A 17262-nucleotide genomic window follows, 5' to 3' on the forward strand; every position below is an offset into this window, starting at 1 on the left:
TGTTTCTGAACATCTGGAATTGGCAATGTGCCAAATAAATGGTTTGGTGTGGGTTTTTTTTTTTTGCGGGGTGATAGTTTCAACTTTTGCTATAGAAACTAGAAGAGTTTCTGTTTGAGTGTTTAATAGTCTAGTAGTTGAAAAGAAAATAGTACCTGTGGGATGATCTGTGTTTGCAAACAAGCCATTTATGGTTCTCAGTTACTAATACATTTATTTTAGTGTGTGTTCCGGGATGCTGACAATATTTGGGCTATTCATTCCCAGATAGAATATACTGACATCTCTCTATCATGAGTAGCTAGGGCTGTATTTTACTCATTGCCTGTGGCTTCTGAGAGATTTTGTTGTTCTTTTGACAATGCTGAGAAATTAATTTGCACTATTTCATAGTGCTGTGAGCCCTACACTGCCAACTCTATAAGGCATCGACTTAATGACCAACACAAGTGCAGTGGAGTATGTTAAATTATATGTTTACAAACATATTGAAACTTGAAAGTAGAGAAAACAGTTTATTTAACCTTACAATAAATTTTAATAATAATAGAATAGCTTAGATACTCTTGTCTTAACCTGAAGGTTTTTTTCAATTTATAAAAGACTGAAACATAGTTGACTGATATGGACACAAAAATACTATTTGCTATGTTTTATTTTCTATAGTCTGGTTAAAAGTAGCATGCAAGTAATTGAATAAAAATACTTGTATATATGACTTAGTTTGAAATAAAAAATATACCAGCAATGGATAAAAATCCTACCATGAAAGTTTAAATGAAAGTATGACAAAAAGAAGAGTAAACAATTTTTTAACCTGAAAAATGTTTGTTTCCCTGTTATCTTTCACATATTCCATTAATTTAATAATGTCATGGGCTCTGAAAACATATTTTCATACATTTTAAATTGTTCTTAGATTGTTAAATAATTTTTTCCTTTGTAATTGATAACAATATGAAAAAGGCGTGAATAATTAAGAAAGTTGGATTGGTTGGAGAGGAATCTGCTATTTACACAGGCTAGCCCATACTGCTCAGCACTCTGATGAAACCCACCTGACTTCCATGTAAGTCTGGTACCAGCTGGCATGTATTGCATGCATGGACATAGATTTCTATGAAGTTGAATGCTTTTCATCAACTTACCTAGGCAGATGAAGGCATATTTTGCACCACATCTGGTCAGTCTTGTGCTTTCTAAATATAACCGTTTGTAAAAATATGCACACATTTCCTGAAGGTTGCCAAGTGCATGCTAAATATTAACAAAACAGAATGGATAATATGCAGATTGACACTTTTTTTAAGGCATATCCTAATTTTAAAGAGCTATCATGATGCAATTCCTGTAGTTACTGCCCCTAGGAGGGAACCGGATGCTCCCAGGTGTCTCACTCCAGTGAAACCTCAGCAGCCACCCGAAGGCAGTTGTACATCTCCTGTGGCAGGTCAGCCCGAGTGAGGTTGTTTCCATCCAGGCGCAAATGTGTGATCCTGGAATAGGTCATTGGCCCAACAACCTTACAGAAGCTGCTCAATGGGAACTCTGAAACAAAGGGAACATGAGTAAGAGAAAGTATGAATAATTAGGACAAATAGGACAAACCCATTATTTTTCTGCTTTTTAAATTTTATTTGGAAATTGTGACCTTAAATTTATTCTACTATTTTTCAATATTTTTCATGTCCACTGATGTAATTCCCCACGAGTTTACTGGAACTTGAGGGGCTTGTGTTAGGAGAGGTTCTTTCCATTAGTTGTGAGAGGTTCAGAATTTCAAGACTGAGTTTTTCAAGTGCTATGTGCTCCTAGTACCCATTTGATTTTTAAGACTTCAGATTTTATATAGAGGTCTAATATGGCATTTAGTAAAAAGACAAAAAAATAATCTCCAGTAAAACTGGAGATGCAGAGGGAGGAATCAATTATGCTGGGTACATTATGACGGAAGGGTAAAACCGTGCTACGTAAGATATTGAAGGAAGTAAAAAGTTTCTGGAGAAATTGAAACCACGATACGTCCTTACCCTTAAGAACACGCAGTCCAATGGGTGTCTGTGTCAAATATTATTTTGGATGTGTCACTTCTTTGATTTACTAGTTTCAAAATGAAATTTGGGTCTAGGGTCAGGGAATAGTTTTACATTTAAATTGTATAGTTGAACCTTTGCAGAACAGCAGGATTAGAAGGTGAGTATAAACGTAAAAAATATTTATAAAAATATTTATATTTATTGTAATTTATATGTAATGATATATATAGCCTCTATTAATTTGAAGTATTATTTGGTTCACATGACACCAGACAGGTCTTGAATGGAAAACTATGTCTTGTATCTTATGAGCAGTATTAACTGTAAGCTAGAAATTACACGAAGCAGAGAAATTCTGTGCTCAGTATACATAAGCACACACATATACATATTATACACGTCTGTCATGCAGAGAAGATCTATCCTCAAAGAGAGAACGTATGTGAATAAACCTGATGTCCCCTTCATACCATATTGTGTAATTCTGCAAAGATGGTCCTTCATTCTCACCTGTGTTTCCTTTGAATCAGACAGAGGATTAGTCTATTGAAAAGCTCCATCACTACTAAAGAAGCAGTCTGAGAGGCTTGTTCTTCTTTGGGCTATTGACATCAATTGAATTCACACAGAAAATATTTTAAAGGGACTCCTTCAAAGAATGCATTCACCGATATGTGGACAAATGTCATATCCTCAGTTGCTTTTGTGTTGCAAAGGACTAGCTCTCATAATTTCTGAGAAATCAAGGTAGTGTTCTCAAAATTGGATGCCATTTAACTACCAATCATAGGTCATTTATGGACTCTTGAAAACACCACTTTATAGATCTTTTCTGCATGATTATTTAACTCATCTAAGAAAATGTGATGACCTACATTACGTTGTAGTACTAAAGGAAGTGGAGGAAGTATCTTTCATATCTCCACTTTAACTTCAGTTGGCTTCTTTCAGAACAGGCATTACAATAATCTGCTATTATTGATGAAATATGGCTTGTGTAAACTAAGTATAAATGTATATCCACCTGTACAGCCAGCTCTTTAAAGCATGAGAGCTTAGGTAATATTTTGGACACAGAGATATGATGTTGAAGAATGGGTGAAGATTTGTGTATCTTTCACAAAATAAGTTGTTTTGAGTAGGGATTATGGAAATGTATTTCAAATGTTAGCTCTTGATCACCAATTTGATTAAAGCAAATCAAAACAATTTGTATATTGTACAGCCTTCTTTTGGAAGGGTGAGAGATAAAATACATCCTTGATGGCACATTTATTGGGCAGTCCATATTGCAGTATAGTATAATTTTAAGCCTACAGACCAATTCTGATACTCTTCTGATTCAGAATGTACCAGCTGAAGTGAACTGATGATTCTTGTGAGTTAAGATCATATGATCTGAGATATGTTTATAGGATCAGATCTGTGTGGAATTTTGCTGAATGAAAACATAAGTTCCTGAGACTTTGAACTCATCTGCTTGGCCTACAGGCTATACTATTAACTATTTAGGTCCAGTTTTCTGCAGATAGTTTGGGTGTAATTTATAAATAATAAAATGAACATGAATTCTAATATAATATTGTTTTCCATTTTCTTGTCATTCAGGAACAACATGGTAAGTATATTTTTGTTGAAGGCACACATTTAAAAATTTTGTAAATTTACTTATTTGGTTTTTTTCCATATTGTTACTTTTGAATATAAATACTAACACTTTGTTACAAAATAAGGTATGCTTATACAAGTTGGGTAGATGCTTAACTACTCAAAGGATGTAAACTTCATTAATGTAAACCACAAAATTTATCTGTGTTACCAAAATACTCAGCTGTGCTGACTATTTATGAGACTGAAACCACTTCGGAAGTGGACGCAGATCTAGTCCTCACAGAAGTCAAAGGAACTCTGTCATGGACTTCAGTGGGATTTGGCTCCAATATTTGGTGCACACTGTTTGCATTTGGGCATTAATTTTTTATACAGTTCATATAATTGTCAGTTGTTAGAAGCATATTAAAAATGTTTGTTTTCTAATTGAAGTCTCCACTAGCAGAAAATAGGTAAGTAGGTCTTGTGAATGCACTTGATGTGCTGTTACCTATATCATCTCTATGGGAACTGCAATCAGTGAGACTAGAGCACTGTTGCATAAAATATGTCAGCTTACTTCCTCCTTTATTACACTTATTTGTATTGCAGGTGTTAAAATGTCTTCCTGAATTTATAATATTCAGGTTCAGAGGCAGTGGACCCGGAATTTTGCCACTAGTGCAGCATTCATATTTTCCCAACACAGAATTCCTGCATGAGCCAGACACTGAGAGAACAAGAAAGATTAGATGAAAATTGGATTTTCATCTGAACAATTATTTTCTCACTAAAAGTGTCTGTCATGATAAGAAATTCTGATATTCTAACCAACTACATGAATATTTGAAATATCTGGGGAGAAAAAAAATCAGGAACAGAAAATTATCTCCTCTCCTCTCCTCTCCTCTCCTCTCCTCTCCTCTCCTCTCCTCTCCTCTCCTCTCCTCTCCTCTCCTCTCCTCTCCTCTCCTCTCCTCTCCTCTCCTCTCCTCTCCTCTCCTCTCCTCTCCTCTCCTCTCCTCTCCTCTCCTCTCCTCTCCTCTCTCATACCTTGGGAGTAGACAGAATTATTTTTTTACTATACGTTAGGTGAGAGTATATCCCTTGAACATCAGGAGTGTAAGCAGCCTTTAGCTGAGAGGAAGATTAACTGTGCAAAGGTTCCTTGTTCAGGTGTGCAATATAGTGGGCAATCCTAATGGGATGTGAATTCCCATAGTCATCCTTGCTGGTCTGTGGTCCCACAGTAATCATATTTGAGTCATTTCTGCACATTGTAAAACGATCCTTTTGGGATTGGTGGAGTGAGACAGATAAAAGACCATAGAGCACCTCCACAACTAACTGTTCAGAATAAGTACAATTATGGTACAGGTACTGATCCAGCCAATGGACTGGAGCAGAATATGCGGCCCCTTAACTGTCCTCTGGAACATTTTCACATTCCCGCTTGTTATACTCCATTCACATGGTATCTTCTTGCTGGGGTTTCATGTGGAAACAATAACTCTCTCCTTAATCCTTTACAAGTACAAATTAAATAGGAAGAAGTCTGCCTTTGGACTCTCTTCTTGTATCACTGAACCTCCTTCATTCCTGTACTTTTTTCCATCCTGAAGAGTTTTTTTTTGCCTTGAGGAGTCTGTAAAACAAGCGTGTGCGTGTATATATATATATATATAAAATCTTAATGGCATCTTAAAGCATGGTAGCAAACCACTGTTGTTATTAGACAGAAAATTCTACCCTTAAATTACTACTAATAAGAAATATTAAAAAAAGAAGTTTCAATTTAGAAGTTACAGTTCAGGTTTGAGGTACAGAGAAAGCAAAGGCTTTTATAAACCTTCCATGGTTCTATGCTAGCTTGGAGATCCAACTAACATCAAGTACAGTAGATGGAGTATACAGTTGATACCTAAATTTCATACAATATAATGGATATGCTTCAATTTATTAGTTAGAGATCAGAGGAGTTACTCTGAATTTGTCTTCATTCCAGTTTGCTATCCGCTTTGCCCACTGCTCCTCGCATCACAGATGAAGACAGAACATAATGAAGTGAAGCCAATCCTGGCTTCATTCATCAACTCTTGTTCAAAAAGCTCAGTCACTCAAATGAGAATATTTCTGAAACAGGTAGTTTTTTATGTATGGCAATGCATAATGACTGTAGCAAGCCCAGGATGAAACTCATGGACAATAATTTAGATAAATATTTCATTTCTTTCTGGTAATATCAAAAGGACTGGAACCAGATTACTCTTCCTTAGACAAATATAAATGTTAATTGATAGCCTAAAGGTACCTGAGAAAAAGGGTGACAGTAGCAAATTAAGAACTCTGGAGAAATATATTTATGTTAGGTTTCAGTATAAGTGAAAACTTTAAACTATGTAGGCATAATCTGAAAGATGATATGTTTTGCACATTTTAGGACAAATTATCATTACTCCTAATACAGAAGTCTCCCTCTCACAGTATATGTGTATCACAGGCCATGGTATGGAAGGGAAGCTGGCCTTGTTTACAGTCATCCTTACACAAATCTCTGGCAAATTACAATTTTTTATTAGAAAAAGAAACTGATCATTTGTTTGAGGCTCAAATACTCAAAGGTCAATCAACTCAATTTTTAGAAAGACTAAGCACTCACAGCTGTAGGTCAAGTGTAATGAATAGTGAACTGCAAAGGCTTTGATCACCCTGTACTTGGTACTTCATTAAGATGAAATGCTTATTGCTAACTAAATTTTGTCCCATATTGTCAAGTAGCATCTTAGGGAACACAATATTATGCCTGTGAAATTAGATAGTCAAGAAAATTTGTTACTGAAGTCTGCTAGATTTTATGGTTAAGCAAAACCAGTAAATCAGAGTTCTCTTGCATCAGTCCATAGGGTAACAATGACAGTGCAGCAGTAGCCAGTGCACACCCACTCCTCACACCATCCCCCTCTGCTGCTGACCAGTACTCTAGAAATACAGCTTTCATTGCAAAATTAAATTGTTGTCACAATTGCTCAGAAGTCCTTGGAAATGTGAATGGAAAGCAAACTCATTACCTGGGTATCTTGCAGAAGGCTCAGAACAACCATTCTGAGCAGAGAAAATTGCCTCATATATCTCATGAGCAATTAAACATCATCAGTGTTAGCTCTTTTAGGAGAGGGAGAGATCTGATAGAGTTCTACAGGCCGCTGTATGTGGTGGCTCAAATAGGAAGCATTAACTCATTGTTTTCTCTCATCAAAACAAGGAAATTAGATGTAATAGGAAAAAAAAATCACAACGTTGAGGAAAATGTGAAGCATAGTAAATACAAAACATTTCAAAAGGTCTTGCCCTCTGTCTGGTAAAATCAGCACTAAAATATTTGGCTTTAAAGGCTATGTCTGTATGGAGTTAGCTATGTATGGAATAGCTAACACTGATAACCTAAACCCCTGATGGATACAAGCAGGCAAACAGAAGAGAGGGTTTTATGGTTTACTTTATGCCAGCTAGCAAGATGATGTAAGTCCTCCTCCAGAAACACTGTTATGTTTGACAGATCTGCCTCTCCATCAGGGACCACCACTGACAGAGGTGCAGCTGGAGAGCTTCTGATGTGATGGTGAGGCCTCTCCAGCTCTCCAACACCTCCTTCCCACCCCAGGACAGCCTCATAATAGACTTGTCTCAGTAGAAACCTCCGTGATCTCATGCAAGTGTGACATTTATTAACTTCAGAAGGAACATTTTTTCAAATCATGCTTGAATGGAGACAAGCTTGCCACCTGATCATACAATATGGGAAATGGGAATGAAAAGAAGAAACAACAGGGGCAGCTCTTTGGTTTTCAAGATGGGTTTGGAGGGATAATGCATGAGAGAAGGGAGGAAAGAGAAAAAAGCAGCTACTTTGTGATATCTTTTTCACTGTGCCTTGTGCCTGATATCTTATGAATTTGTTGTCTTGTCCCTCTCTCCTCCCTCCAGCACTTCCACTACCAGCCTTCTGAAAGGTTACACATAACATAGTCAGATCCTCAGCTGATATCTGTCTCTTTTTGCCAACTTGTGAATTCCAAACACCTTCTACACTTATTAAACTTTTCCCACCCTTTTTTTCCTCAATTGTACAAGTCAACTCCATTGGCTTCTGTGGAGTTACTCTAATTTGCATGAGATGAGAAGTTAGCCAATAATACCCACATTAGTATGGAAACAGAAATTTCTGTCTTTAAGGTTAATTTGAGTAGCTATCAGATAAATGTCTGTCTTCTAACATTAATGTGGACAACAGTCAGAGAACTGTCAGTGTGCTAACAGTCTAACCAGTACCATTTCTTCAGACTGGTTGATCTACCCTTTCAGATACTCACATTGACCATCAGTGTTCAGACTGTCGCAAATAATATTGAAAACATGCAAATTTAACTCACTGTTAATTTTGTTGACTTGGAGGTAGAAGTTTTCGAGGTTCTCACTGACGGTTGGAATGCTCTTCAGCTGATTGAAGGAGAGATCCAACTCAACCAGTGATGTGATATTGAAGACATTGCCTGGTATTCCAGAATCTGTTAATTTATTGTGGGATAAACGTAAATATTGCAAGGTTTTAAAACCTTGGAAGTACTCATCAGGAACATTGGAGATCTGGTTATTATCAAAATACAGCATGAGTAAGGAGTGAGGCAGTCCTGTTGGTAGCTTTGTAAGTCGATTGAAGCTTAAGTCAAGGTACAAAAGTGAATTCAGGCCTTTAAAAGCCCCAGAAATAGAATCTGCTTTCAGCTGGTTGTTCTGGAGGTGAATGACAGTCAGATTCACCAGCCCCTCAAGTGCACCAGGATTGACTTTTGTGATCTTGTTATGACTTAACTGCAGGTCATCCAGAGTTTTGGGGAGTGGTCCAACAGCTTCAGTCAAATTGTTGTAGTTAATGTGAAGTTTCTTCAGGTGCTTTAGTTTAGAGAAGACTCTTCCCTTAATTTTTGAATTTTCCAAATGGTTGTGATCTAGGATCAGCCACTGGAGGTCTGTTACATTATCAAACGTGTTCTCTTCAATGCCCTCAATCATATTGTTTCGAAGATAAAGGTATTTTATTCCACTTGGTACAATCGGAATGGTTTTCAGTTTAAGATTGTCACAATACATGGCAGTAGGGTAGCTTAAAGGACAATTACATTCTGGGGCACAGACTGCTGAGGATGGCCCAAAAGGATCATAACCATAATCATCTGCAGGACCATAGTCATATTGGCAAAAAATGCCACTAATCAATAACAGAAAGATAGGTAGGGAGTTTAAAGTCATCTTTGCAATGTGTCTTGTCCCTGTATGGTGAAAGGGAATAAAAAAGTAATAACTTTAATTTTTTCTCTCTTTCAGCAATATTTTAAATTTTACCACCTAAAGATTATAATTAAAAACTAATTCATTCAGGCTTTCTATTTAAGCTATTAATTAAGAAAAACATATTAGTTTGTTAGTATTGCATTGTTACTACTATAAACTTACAGTCCCTGTCTTGTTATAATCTGCCTTTGTAATGCAAAACTGCAGGCCATTCTCCTGTTGTAAGTAAAACATTCCTTATGTCTTCCTGCATTCATTCATTAAGTCACAAGAACAATGATGAAGTCCAAGTTTTTCAAACTTGGCACAGAAAAGTTTTCAGTTTTGCTGAAGGCCATGTTCAGAGGCAGTTCTGCCATTTAAATTCTATCAAGTATTCCTAATATACTGAATTGCCTCATACCTAGATAATGTGTGGCAATTTGACTTAAGTTTGAAAGAGCCAAGGAAGTTACAAACTGAGGGTAATGATCTGCTGTATAGTGTGTTAAGATGCCTGTAGCTTGAAATATCTTCTTCTCATGGATCATGTCCAATAAAGCATGATCCACTAAGTTTCATATTCACCTAAAGAACAAACTAATAGAAATATATACCATATTGCCCTGGGCATGTCAAACAACCAACACTGCATACGTGAGCATGAGTATACTCTATCTAATACGGATCTACAGTGGATCTGAAATGACTGAATTTCAGATAGCGCAAATGTTCTTGCAAATTCTATGTATAATAATAAATGTGTTGATTACATTGTATAACCATTCTAAATCAATAGAACAATAAAGCACTGGCTTCTTATAGTTGGTCTTCCAGTTCACATACAGTAAAAGGATGTTCGGTGTCCTTGGGGATGTTTTGCTGTGATCCAGTATGAGTGGTCTCACCTTACTTTTTAAGGCTATACCTTTCTCATCAGATACTCTGCAAGGTGCTAATATGTGAAGATTAGTATCTTGCTTTTATTTCTTACTACCTAGGTAGATGTTGTGTTGCAAAGTGGGTCTAACATCACTGAAGTCAGTGAGCTTACTTTGATTTTCACCAGTAAAAGACAAAGCTCGGTGTACTCTACTGTTCAGAGAGTGAGACAATTAAGAAAATCCTTAGAAACTTCTTCTTCTCAAGTAATTTCAGAAAGTATGTGAAGCCTGTAAACAGACCGCCAGACATTGATCTCAGATCTGGGCAATCTTCCAGCAGAGTACATTAGTCTTGCTATTAGCATTGTTTAGTGTTACACAGTGTTAAAATGCAGGGCCATACCTAGAAAGTCTTCCCTAATTCTAAATTTCCTTGCTTTTATTGACTTGATAAAAGCCACACCACATTCTAGTCAGCTAATAATCTCAACTAAACTACCTCTAGGAAGGGCCTATTGATCTCAGGCAGTACAGCATGAAGATTTTTTAAAAAATCTCCAGTCAATCACCCACAAAGTCCTTCTGCTAGATATTAAGCTGCCGTTCCCTGAATAAGGAGAATTGCATACGTTTTACATGGTGTTGATCCCATCACATTTATCTAATCACAAACCATAGGATAGAGCAATCATTGAAATATGAGTTATCAGTGTAATTTCCTTTGTCTGTTTTCATTACTGCATGAGGACATGCAAAGTCAACCTTCAGTCCCCTGCTGGTATAAATAAATACAGCTCCTCTGAAAGCAAAGACACCATAGTGACACAATTCGACTCAAAATCTGGTCCTATTTAGGTACTAGACATTAAGGATGGGGGACTAACTGCTTCTGTATCCAAAGTATAAGACAGAGTGTAATGAACTTCTTGGACTACACTCTTTGGCCTTACAGTCACATTTTTACATATCTGCATCATTTTATAGTCTTACTGATAAAGTAGCATAAACATCCTATTTTAAATTCAAATTCTATTGTTCTTCTAGTTTCAAATTATATTTGTAATGCTAAATTTTATTATTGATAACATAGGCTGACAGTTCTTTTAAATAGTATACAATGTTTAACTGCTCTGCAGAACCCTGGAAGTAATTTAAAAAGCTAGATAGCAAGTGTTTTGAATTATTTTATCAACAATATTTTAAAGTGTAGGTGACAATTTTGTAATGCAAAGGCATCTGAGCATGTGTGTGACATAAAATAGCACAGTAAAGTACATATGTAGTGAACTTGCTTTATTCATGTATTTCTTGTTCATGTGTCTAATGCTTCTCTGTCAGAAGTGTAAAAGGTAAATAGATCGTGTGCACATACATGCTTGTGTGTTGCACTGAACTATATGAATCCAAAAGATAAAATCAGAATACATTCTTAGACATTTATGTTATAACATAAGCATGCTTGAACTAATTGCCTGTGTTTGTTCTAACCAGTTATGTTATAAAATACCTGCGAAAATATTTGTGAAGTTGTTCAGGCAACTTGCCAAAACATACTAAATGGCAAATCCACGATTTTGGAAAAATGCTTACTACAGTAGAGCAGACAAACTATTCAAACTATTTTGGAGCAAGTCTATACTACTTTAATTCTAAAGTTGTTGTGAAACAAAATAAATGTAAGTTTATCATTCAATCAGCCTTAAACTAAATATACATTAATTCTACAGCAGAACATGTTACACAGTTTGCAAAAGATTTAATTTTAAGAAGTTTCAATAGTATATTTAAAATGTGCTTTAAAATTAACTAAAAAATTCAAAATACCTATAATTTTCCTCTCATTGTTTACTTGATTAATTATTTAAATATCAGGATACCTTGTCTTTTTGTAAAATGAAGCAAAATGATTTAACAAATGGAGTCTGTGGAGCTCTTACTAATAGATTATGAATGAATAAGTAAGCAGTGAGTAGTCCTACAAATTTCTTTGTACTGTACATCAACTCTTCTTTTGAAGTAGAACAAAACAGACTGTAAAAAAGTGTCACACTGATGCACAAAATATGTGAGGTTGTTTTAAGGAAACTGAGAAAGTGAATCCACTAAGCAACTGTTGATTTGTGTTCAATTTACAAATTGGCAAACTTATCCTGACATGTTTTCACGTTCCCATCACAGCTACATTTAAATAGCTGAACATTACGGTTAAAACATGCAGCAGCACTTACCTTACTGCCTTGAAGCTGTTTTCCTTAATTCCCAGAGCAGATGCAATAAGGGACTGTATCGACCAATATATGCTGTAAACAGTGTCAGGAGGTAAAAGCCTGCCAGATCCTCTGTGTTACAAGAGAAAAAAAAAAAAAAAGCCCTAGTCACGCTGTTCTCTGAAGCTGCTATGTCATCATGGTGATCTTGTGGTGTGGCATGTACAAAAATGCAGCTCTCTAATGAAGTGCAGGTGGATACCATATTTTGTGCAAGGACAACCCATCTGTTATTCCTGTGGGATAAGAGAATGATCAGTGTTTCACAAACCTGAGAAAATTTAGACCACTAGCCATAGCCTTATACAAGGAATTTTTGTATTTTAGAGGGAAAACATTTTAGATTATAAAACAAATTACAAACAGACTTTTGTTTTCCAACTTATTTTATACTGCTAGACATGAGCTAACAAATAGTGCTCAGACCTCAATGCTGCTGTGCTTCCTCAGCCAAGTGACTCATTCATTTTTCTGCCTTTTTCTTTAACTGTCTTATGTCCACAGTAAAATATCCCTAATAAAAGTTTCAGCTTGAGGATCAGCACCAAAGAGGCAAGATTATCTTTGAATTATAACCTTTTCCACAACATTAAATACCGAGTTCAAAGTTTCTTCTGCAAAGCATTGGAATTTACTTGGTCTGGAGATTTACTTTGGTGATTGAATGCATGTTTGTTTAATAAAAACACATCCCAGGAATGGTTTTTCAGCAGTTACTGTAAACTCACTTTATACATTTGTTCGTTTTTTGCAGTTACAGCTTTCTCCTTCTTTTCAGAATCTGGAACTACTCAGCTTTACATTGCCTGTTTCTTATTCCATGGATGTAGTTCAAGAATGCATCTTAAGGCTTGGATGAGATGTTATTTTCACCAGGCAATGCCAAAAAATAATGCACTGAGACAGTAACTGTTTAAAGTGGGTCTTAATGTTTCTACAAGAACCTTCCCTTATCTCTAAATGGTGGATGTCTTCCCTTTTTATGGGGCGCAATCTCTTTCTTATAAAGTTGGATGGGTACAAATGTGAAATGTGCATATAGAAAGCATGCACAAGCTATTTTAAAGTGTCTAGTGTGTTTAATTGTATTTGACTATAATTGTTGTGGGTACAGATCAAGTTTTTTTGTCTGTTATCAACTGACTATCTTTATGAAAATTCATGGTAGAGGATGTGGCTGAGCTGGAGAACCCTAGCAGCTTCCTGAAGAAGAGGAGCCTGGATGTGGGCTTCCCCCAAAATCTGCTGCTGATGCATCTGGGCCTCCATGCCAGTGCAGGTTACTGGGAGCAGGGAAAGGTCTGGCATAATTCAGTGCCCTTCACTGGGAAGAAGAAAGACATCAAACAATTACAGACCTCTGTGCTTCTGCAATAATGCAATTAGCAAACAAATTTGCTCGACAGAGTGCCACGTGCCAGTGCAGGCCACAGGGAGTGAATGTTACTCCTTCGATGTTCTGATATCACGCCTGGCCCCCTGGTGTGGAAAAATCATTTACGTTAGGAAACATGCTGATGACAGACCATAACTACATTACTATTTGAATGATGCAAATAAGTGAATATGAAGCAGTGGGATTACGACAGTGAATTAAGCTAAGTAGGTGAAGAAGTGTGCATGTAGAAATGTAGAAGTGGACAAAGTGGTTGTTCTGCGTGTGGACAAACGGAGACCAGATGGAGTTTCTCAGGCACAGTATGGTACTTATCTGAAAATTACTTCATTAGTTTCAGCTGACCAAGGAAAACCTAAACTGCAGCCTTGACTGCAAATGGGGCAACAAGCAGGAGCATTCAGCAAAAGATCAATTGGATCATAAAGATCAACTGGATCATAAATAACAGATTTTTAATACAGAAAGAGATATCCATTAAAGCAAAACTGAGGTTTGCCCTGTGGAAGAAAGTACAGCAAGTTGAGCAATGGAACATAATGTTTGTAAAGATAATTTTAAAATTCATAGGAAAGGCACTAGTTGTGTTGTCTCTGATTAAAGATTTGTTTTGAAGGACAAGCTTAATATTATAATAAATTAATACATATTTTGATCTTTCAGTAAAAGACGTAGTTTTACATCTGCAGTACAAATAGAATTATAAGTTTGCTGCAAATACAGGATAGTGCAGGCTTAATATGTTTTTGGCACAGTTATATTTATGCACCAGTTGTTTATTACATTGATTTCTGTGGGTCCAATATATGTCCTTTTTCTCATTCTGTTAACAGAAATACAAAGCATGCATATCTTTATAACTTGTAGAAAATATCTTATTAAACAAACATGATGATATTTTGCAATTAACATACGGTAAAAGCTTGGGTTACATAAAGTTCAGCTGAGACTTTTTCATTCGTATAGTTCCTGTCTTGCTAACTTTTAAATTAGCTACATAAATTGCACAGTCAAGATGAAGAATCACATGCCTTCCAAGGATAAGATATAAAACAATAGATTTTCCTTTTTCTTTAATAAGGTTTTTGCCATGTCTCCGCTCTGTTATTTATATACTGTCCCTTCAGCATCATTTTATATGCTTTCCTAATCTTACTGTTCTGATTCATGAAGCACGCACCTCATAAACCTCTGGGAGAGCAGGTAGGGACTAAAGCCCAGCAAATGGAGGTATGGCTTCTTCTGCAGCAAAGGGTGGGAAAGTGGGTGGATGATTTCTTCTTTCTGTCCCTATTCTGTGTTTTGGGTTTTTTTTTTTAGGTAGCTCTCTGAAGTCATTAAACGGCATGTGAACATAGTCTAGGAATACACAAAATAATGTGTAAATTCACCTATGACATCTAAGTTGAAAACTAGTTATGAATATGCTTTGTACCTGACAACATCAGGACATACTGATATTTCACCTTTACAGCAACTGTGCTCCTAAATAAGCCATCTCAGTTTGTTTTCTACAAAACTAATTTTCTTCTTATTCCTTATTTATTCATTTTTCTTTGATGGGAAATGTGATCAAAACCTACTCTCATCTAGTTTTCTTTGGCTTGTGATACATGAACAGAAATACTCCTTTTATTTGATTCAAAGCTCTTTTCTTGTTAATTCATATTTTTATGGCTGGAGATCGCCAAGAAGCCTGGTAGGTTGTAGTGAAAGAATCTGAAAGCAGAGCTCACTGCAAGTATATCACTTTGTAGTGGGTGAGATCTAGCCTTCAAATATTGTCGTGTTACAGTGTCACTATTTTCTCTCTTCGCTCATCAGTGATACCCTTTCTGCATTTTCTCTCTTCTTTATAAAGAACATGTAAAACTATCTTCCTTATAACTTCTATGCACTTCTGCATAAATGGAAACTCCTCCCAATCTGTTTGCTTTTAATCCTCTTTTTCCCAAAAGACTCAAGTTACTAAAACCTAATAGATATTATCTAAACCAACTGCTTCCTTTTAGTCTTAAACCTGCGTGCACATCTGGTACACAGATGTGTACCCTAAGAAACAAGAGATTTGGGTGCCCAAAATTAAGAGTAGGATATCTGGGTCATAGGAGCATATAATCCCAGGGGAAGTGCTTGAGGAACTTTTCACATTGCCACATAAAATGAGTAGTGAGTTTTTGCACTGATGGCTCATAATTTAAATTAAATATTACTCTTAAGATGAAATGAAGGCTAGCTGCAGCAGAAGGTAAAGAAATCTCCGTTAAAGGAAAAGGCCATTCCATGGGCACCATACAGCAAGCCACTTAATTATGAAGAGGTAGCGTAGTGTTTATGCATGATGTTTTCAATATCTCTAAGTAGTGAATATATAGCCTGTTAGCCTGCATATAGTAAATAAACAAAAATATGATATTGACTCAAATCTCTAGTAATAATTAGTTAAATGTTTTTGTGAAGTCCTGCAGCATTTTGAAAATATTACTTAAGGCTGACTCATATCAAATGAGTTCCACTAAAAACAATTCAGTTCCAGATTCTGAAGGATGTAGGTGCTTATTATTTTTTCTTCTGAAAACTTCCATTCCTCCAAATTGAAATTTTATTTGTTCAGCCTCTACACTGCACTTACATGTTAAATGGAAAGTGTTAGAGCACATACTATAAGCATTACAAAATTTGTGGTGATCCAACTCCTTTTTTTCCTTTCTCCTAAAAAGGAAATAACAGCTTTGGAAATTTACAAAAATGGTAATAGTGGTACAACCTATTAGCAGACCGCAACAGATATTTTAGTTGAGCATGAATCTTCGTTTTTGTCATTCTGAAAAATTGCTCACTGTTTTGCTTCAAACTTGACAGTGTCTTTATTCTAGTACTGTTAGCCTCCTCTCCATTGCTTTTCAGACTGTTTTTGTACTAGACTGCACTTAATTTGATTCAAATTGTCAATGGCAAAATTCCTTTGAGTTGGTTCAAGGCTTGATCAAACCTCTTTTATCATAAGAACTGCACAGATGAAGGCAAGATGCTGTTTCTAAAACTGATTCATATATATTTATACTGTACTTTGTGTTATAGCATTTAAAATGTGCTGATCTATGTATAAAAGAAAGACACGTGGCCCTGGAACATGAACCAATTCAAATGATTCCTAATGTAAAGAATGTGAGAAGATCTCAAGGAGTTGTTGAATTTGTAGAGAAAGTTGTGGTTACAGGTAAAAATTATAGTAGCAGGTCTGTATTTTAAACACTACAAATAATTTATAGGAAAAGAAAGAGGTGGACTTGACAAACTTGGCTAGCTCACTGCTTATTGTTTGTATATACTAATGCTGTATCACTGTAGACCTCATTTGAAAATCATTGGGTGCTAAGCATCTTCCCCTAATCTAAGCATTAGCCATGTCCGTCTGCTTTCAGATCACTACTGTTTAAGGTCAGAAGGGATGTTGCATCATCTAGCCCAACCTGCTGTGAACCAGAAACCATTAAACTTCATCCTGTAACTGCTGTACTGAGTTCAGCAAAGCACCTTTGCCTACTTATGCTCCAGACAACATACAACCATGATTTAAGACATGAAAAGTTTGGGAGTTTTCTATTTTGGTGCAAAAATCTGTTGATTTTTGCCTAGGCTGTTTTCAGGATCTAGCAGGTTATGATGGTGTTGTGGTTTAGCCCCAGCCGGCAGCTAAGCACCACGCAGCCGCTCGCTCACTCCTCCCCAGTGGGATGGGGGAGAGAATCGGAAGAGCA

The 17262-nt window shown here is 36.2% G+C and overlaps 1 protein-coding gene across 1 annotated transcript; it reads right to left on the reverse strand.

Annotated features, from left to right (window-relative positions):
- Positions 1–502: 502 nt before the first annotated feature.
- LUM (lumican) lies at positions 503–12311 on the reverse strand. The gene is made up of 3 exons (XM_075496874.1): positions 12067–12311; positions 8057–8953; positions 503–1548 (listed from the first exon to the last, which is right to left on the reverse strand). Exons 2-3 carry the CDS (start codon positions 8931–8933, stop codon positions 1394–1396), a joined length of 1032 nt encoding a protein of 343 aa, XP_075352989.1. The 5' UTR covers positions 8934–8953; positions 12067–12311; the 3' UTR covers positions 503–1393.
- Positions 12312–17262: the final 4951 nt, after the last annotated feature.

The sequence above is a fragment of the Mycteria americana genome, chromosome 1 (assembly GCF_035582795.1).
Source record: "Mycteria americana isolate JAX WOST 10 ecotype Jacksonville Zoo and Gardens chromosome 1, USCA_MyAme_1.0, whole genome shotgun sequence".
Classification (NCBI taxonomy): Eukaryota; Metazoa; Chordata; class Aves; order Ciconiiformes; family Ciconiidae; genus Mycteria; species Mycteria americana.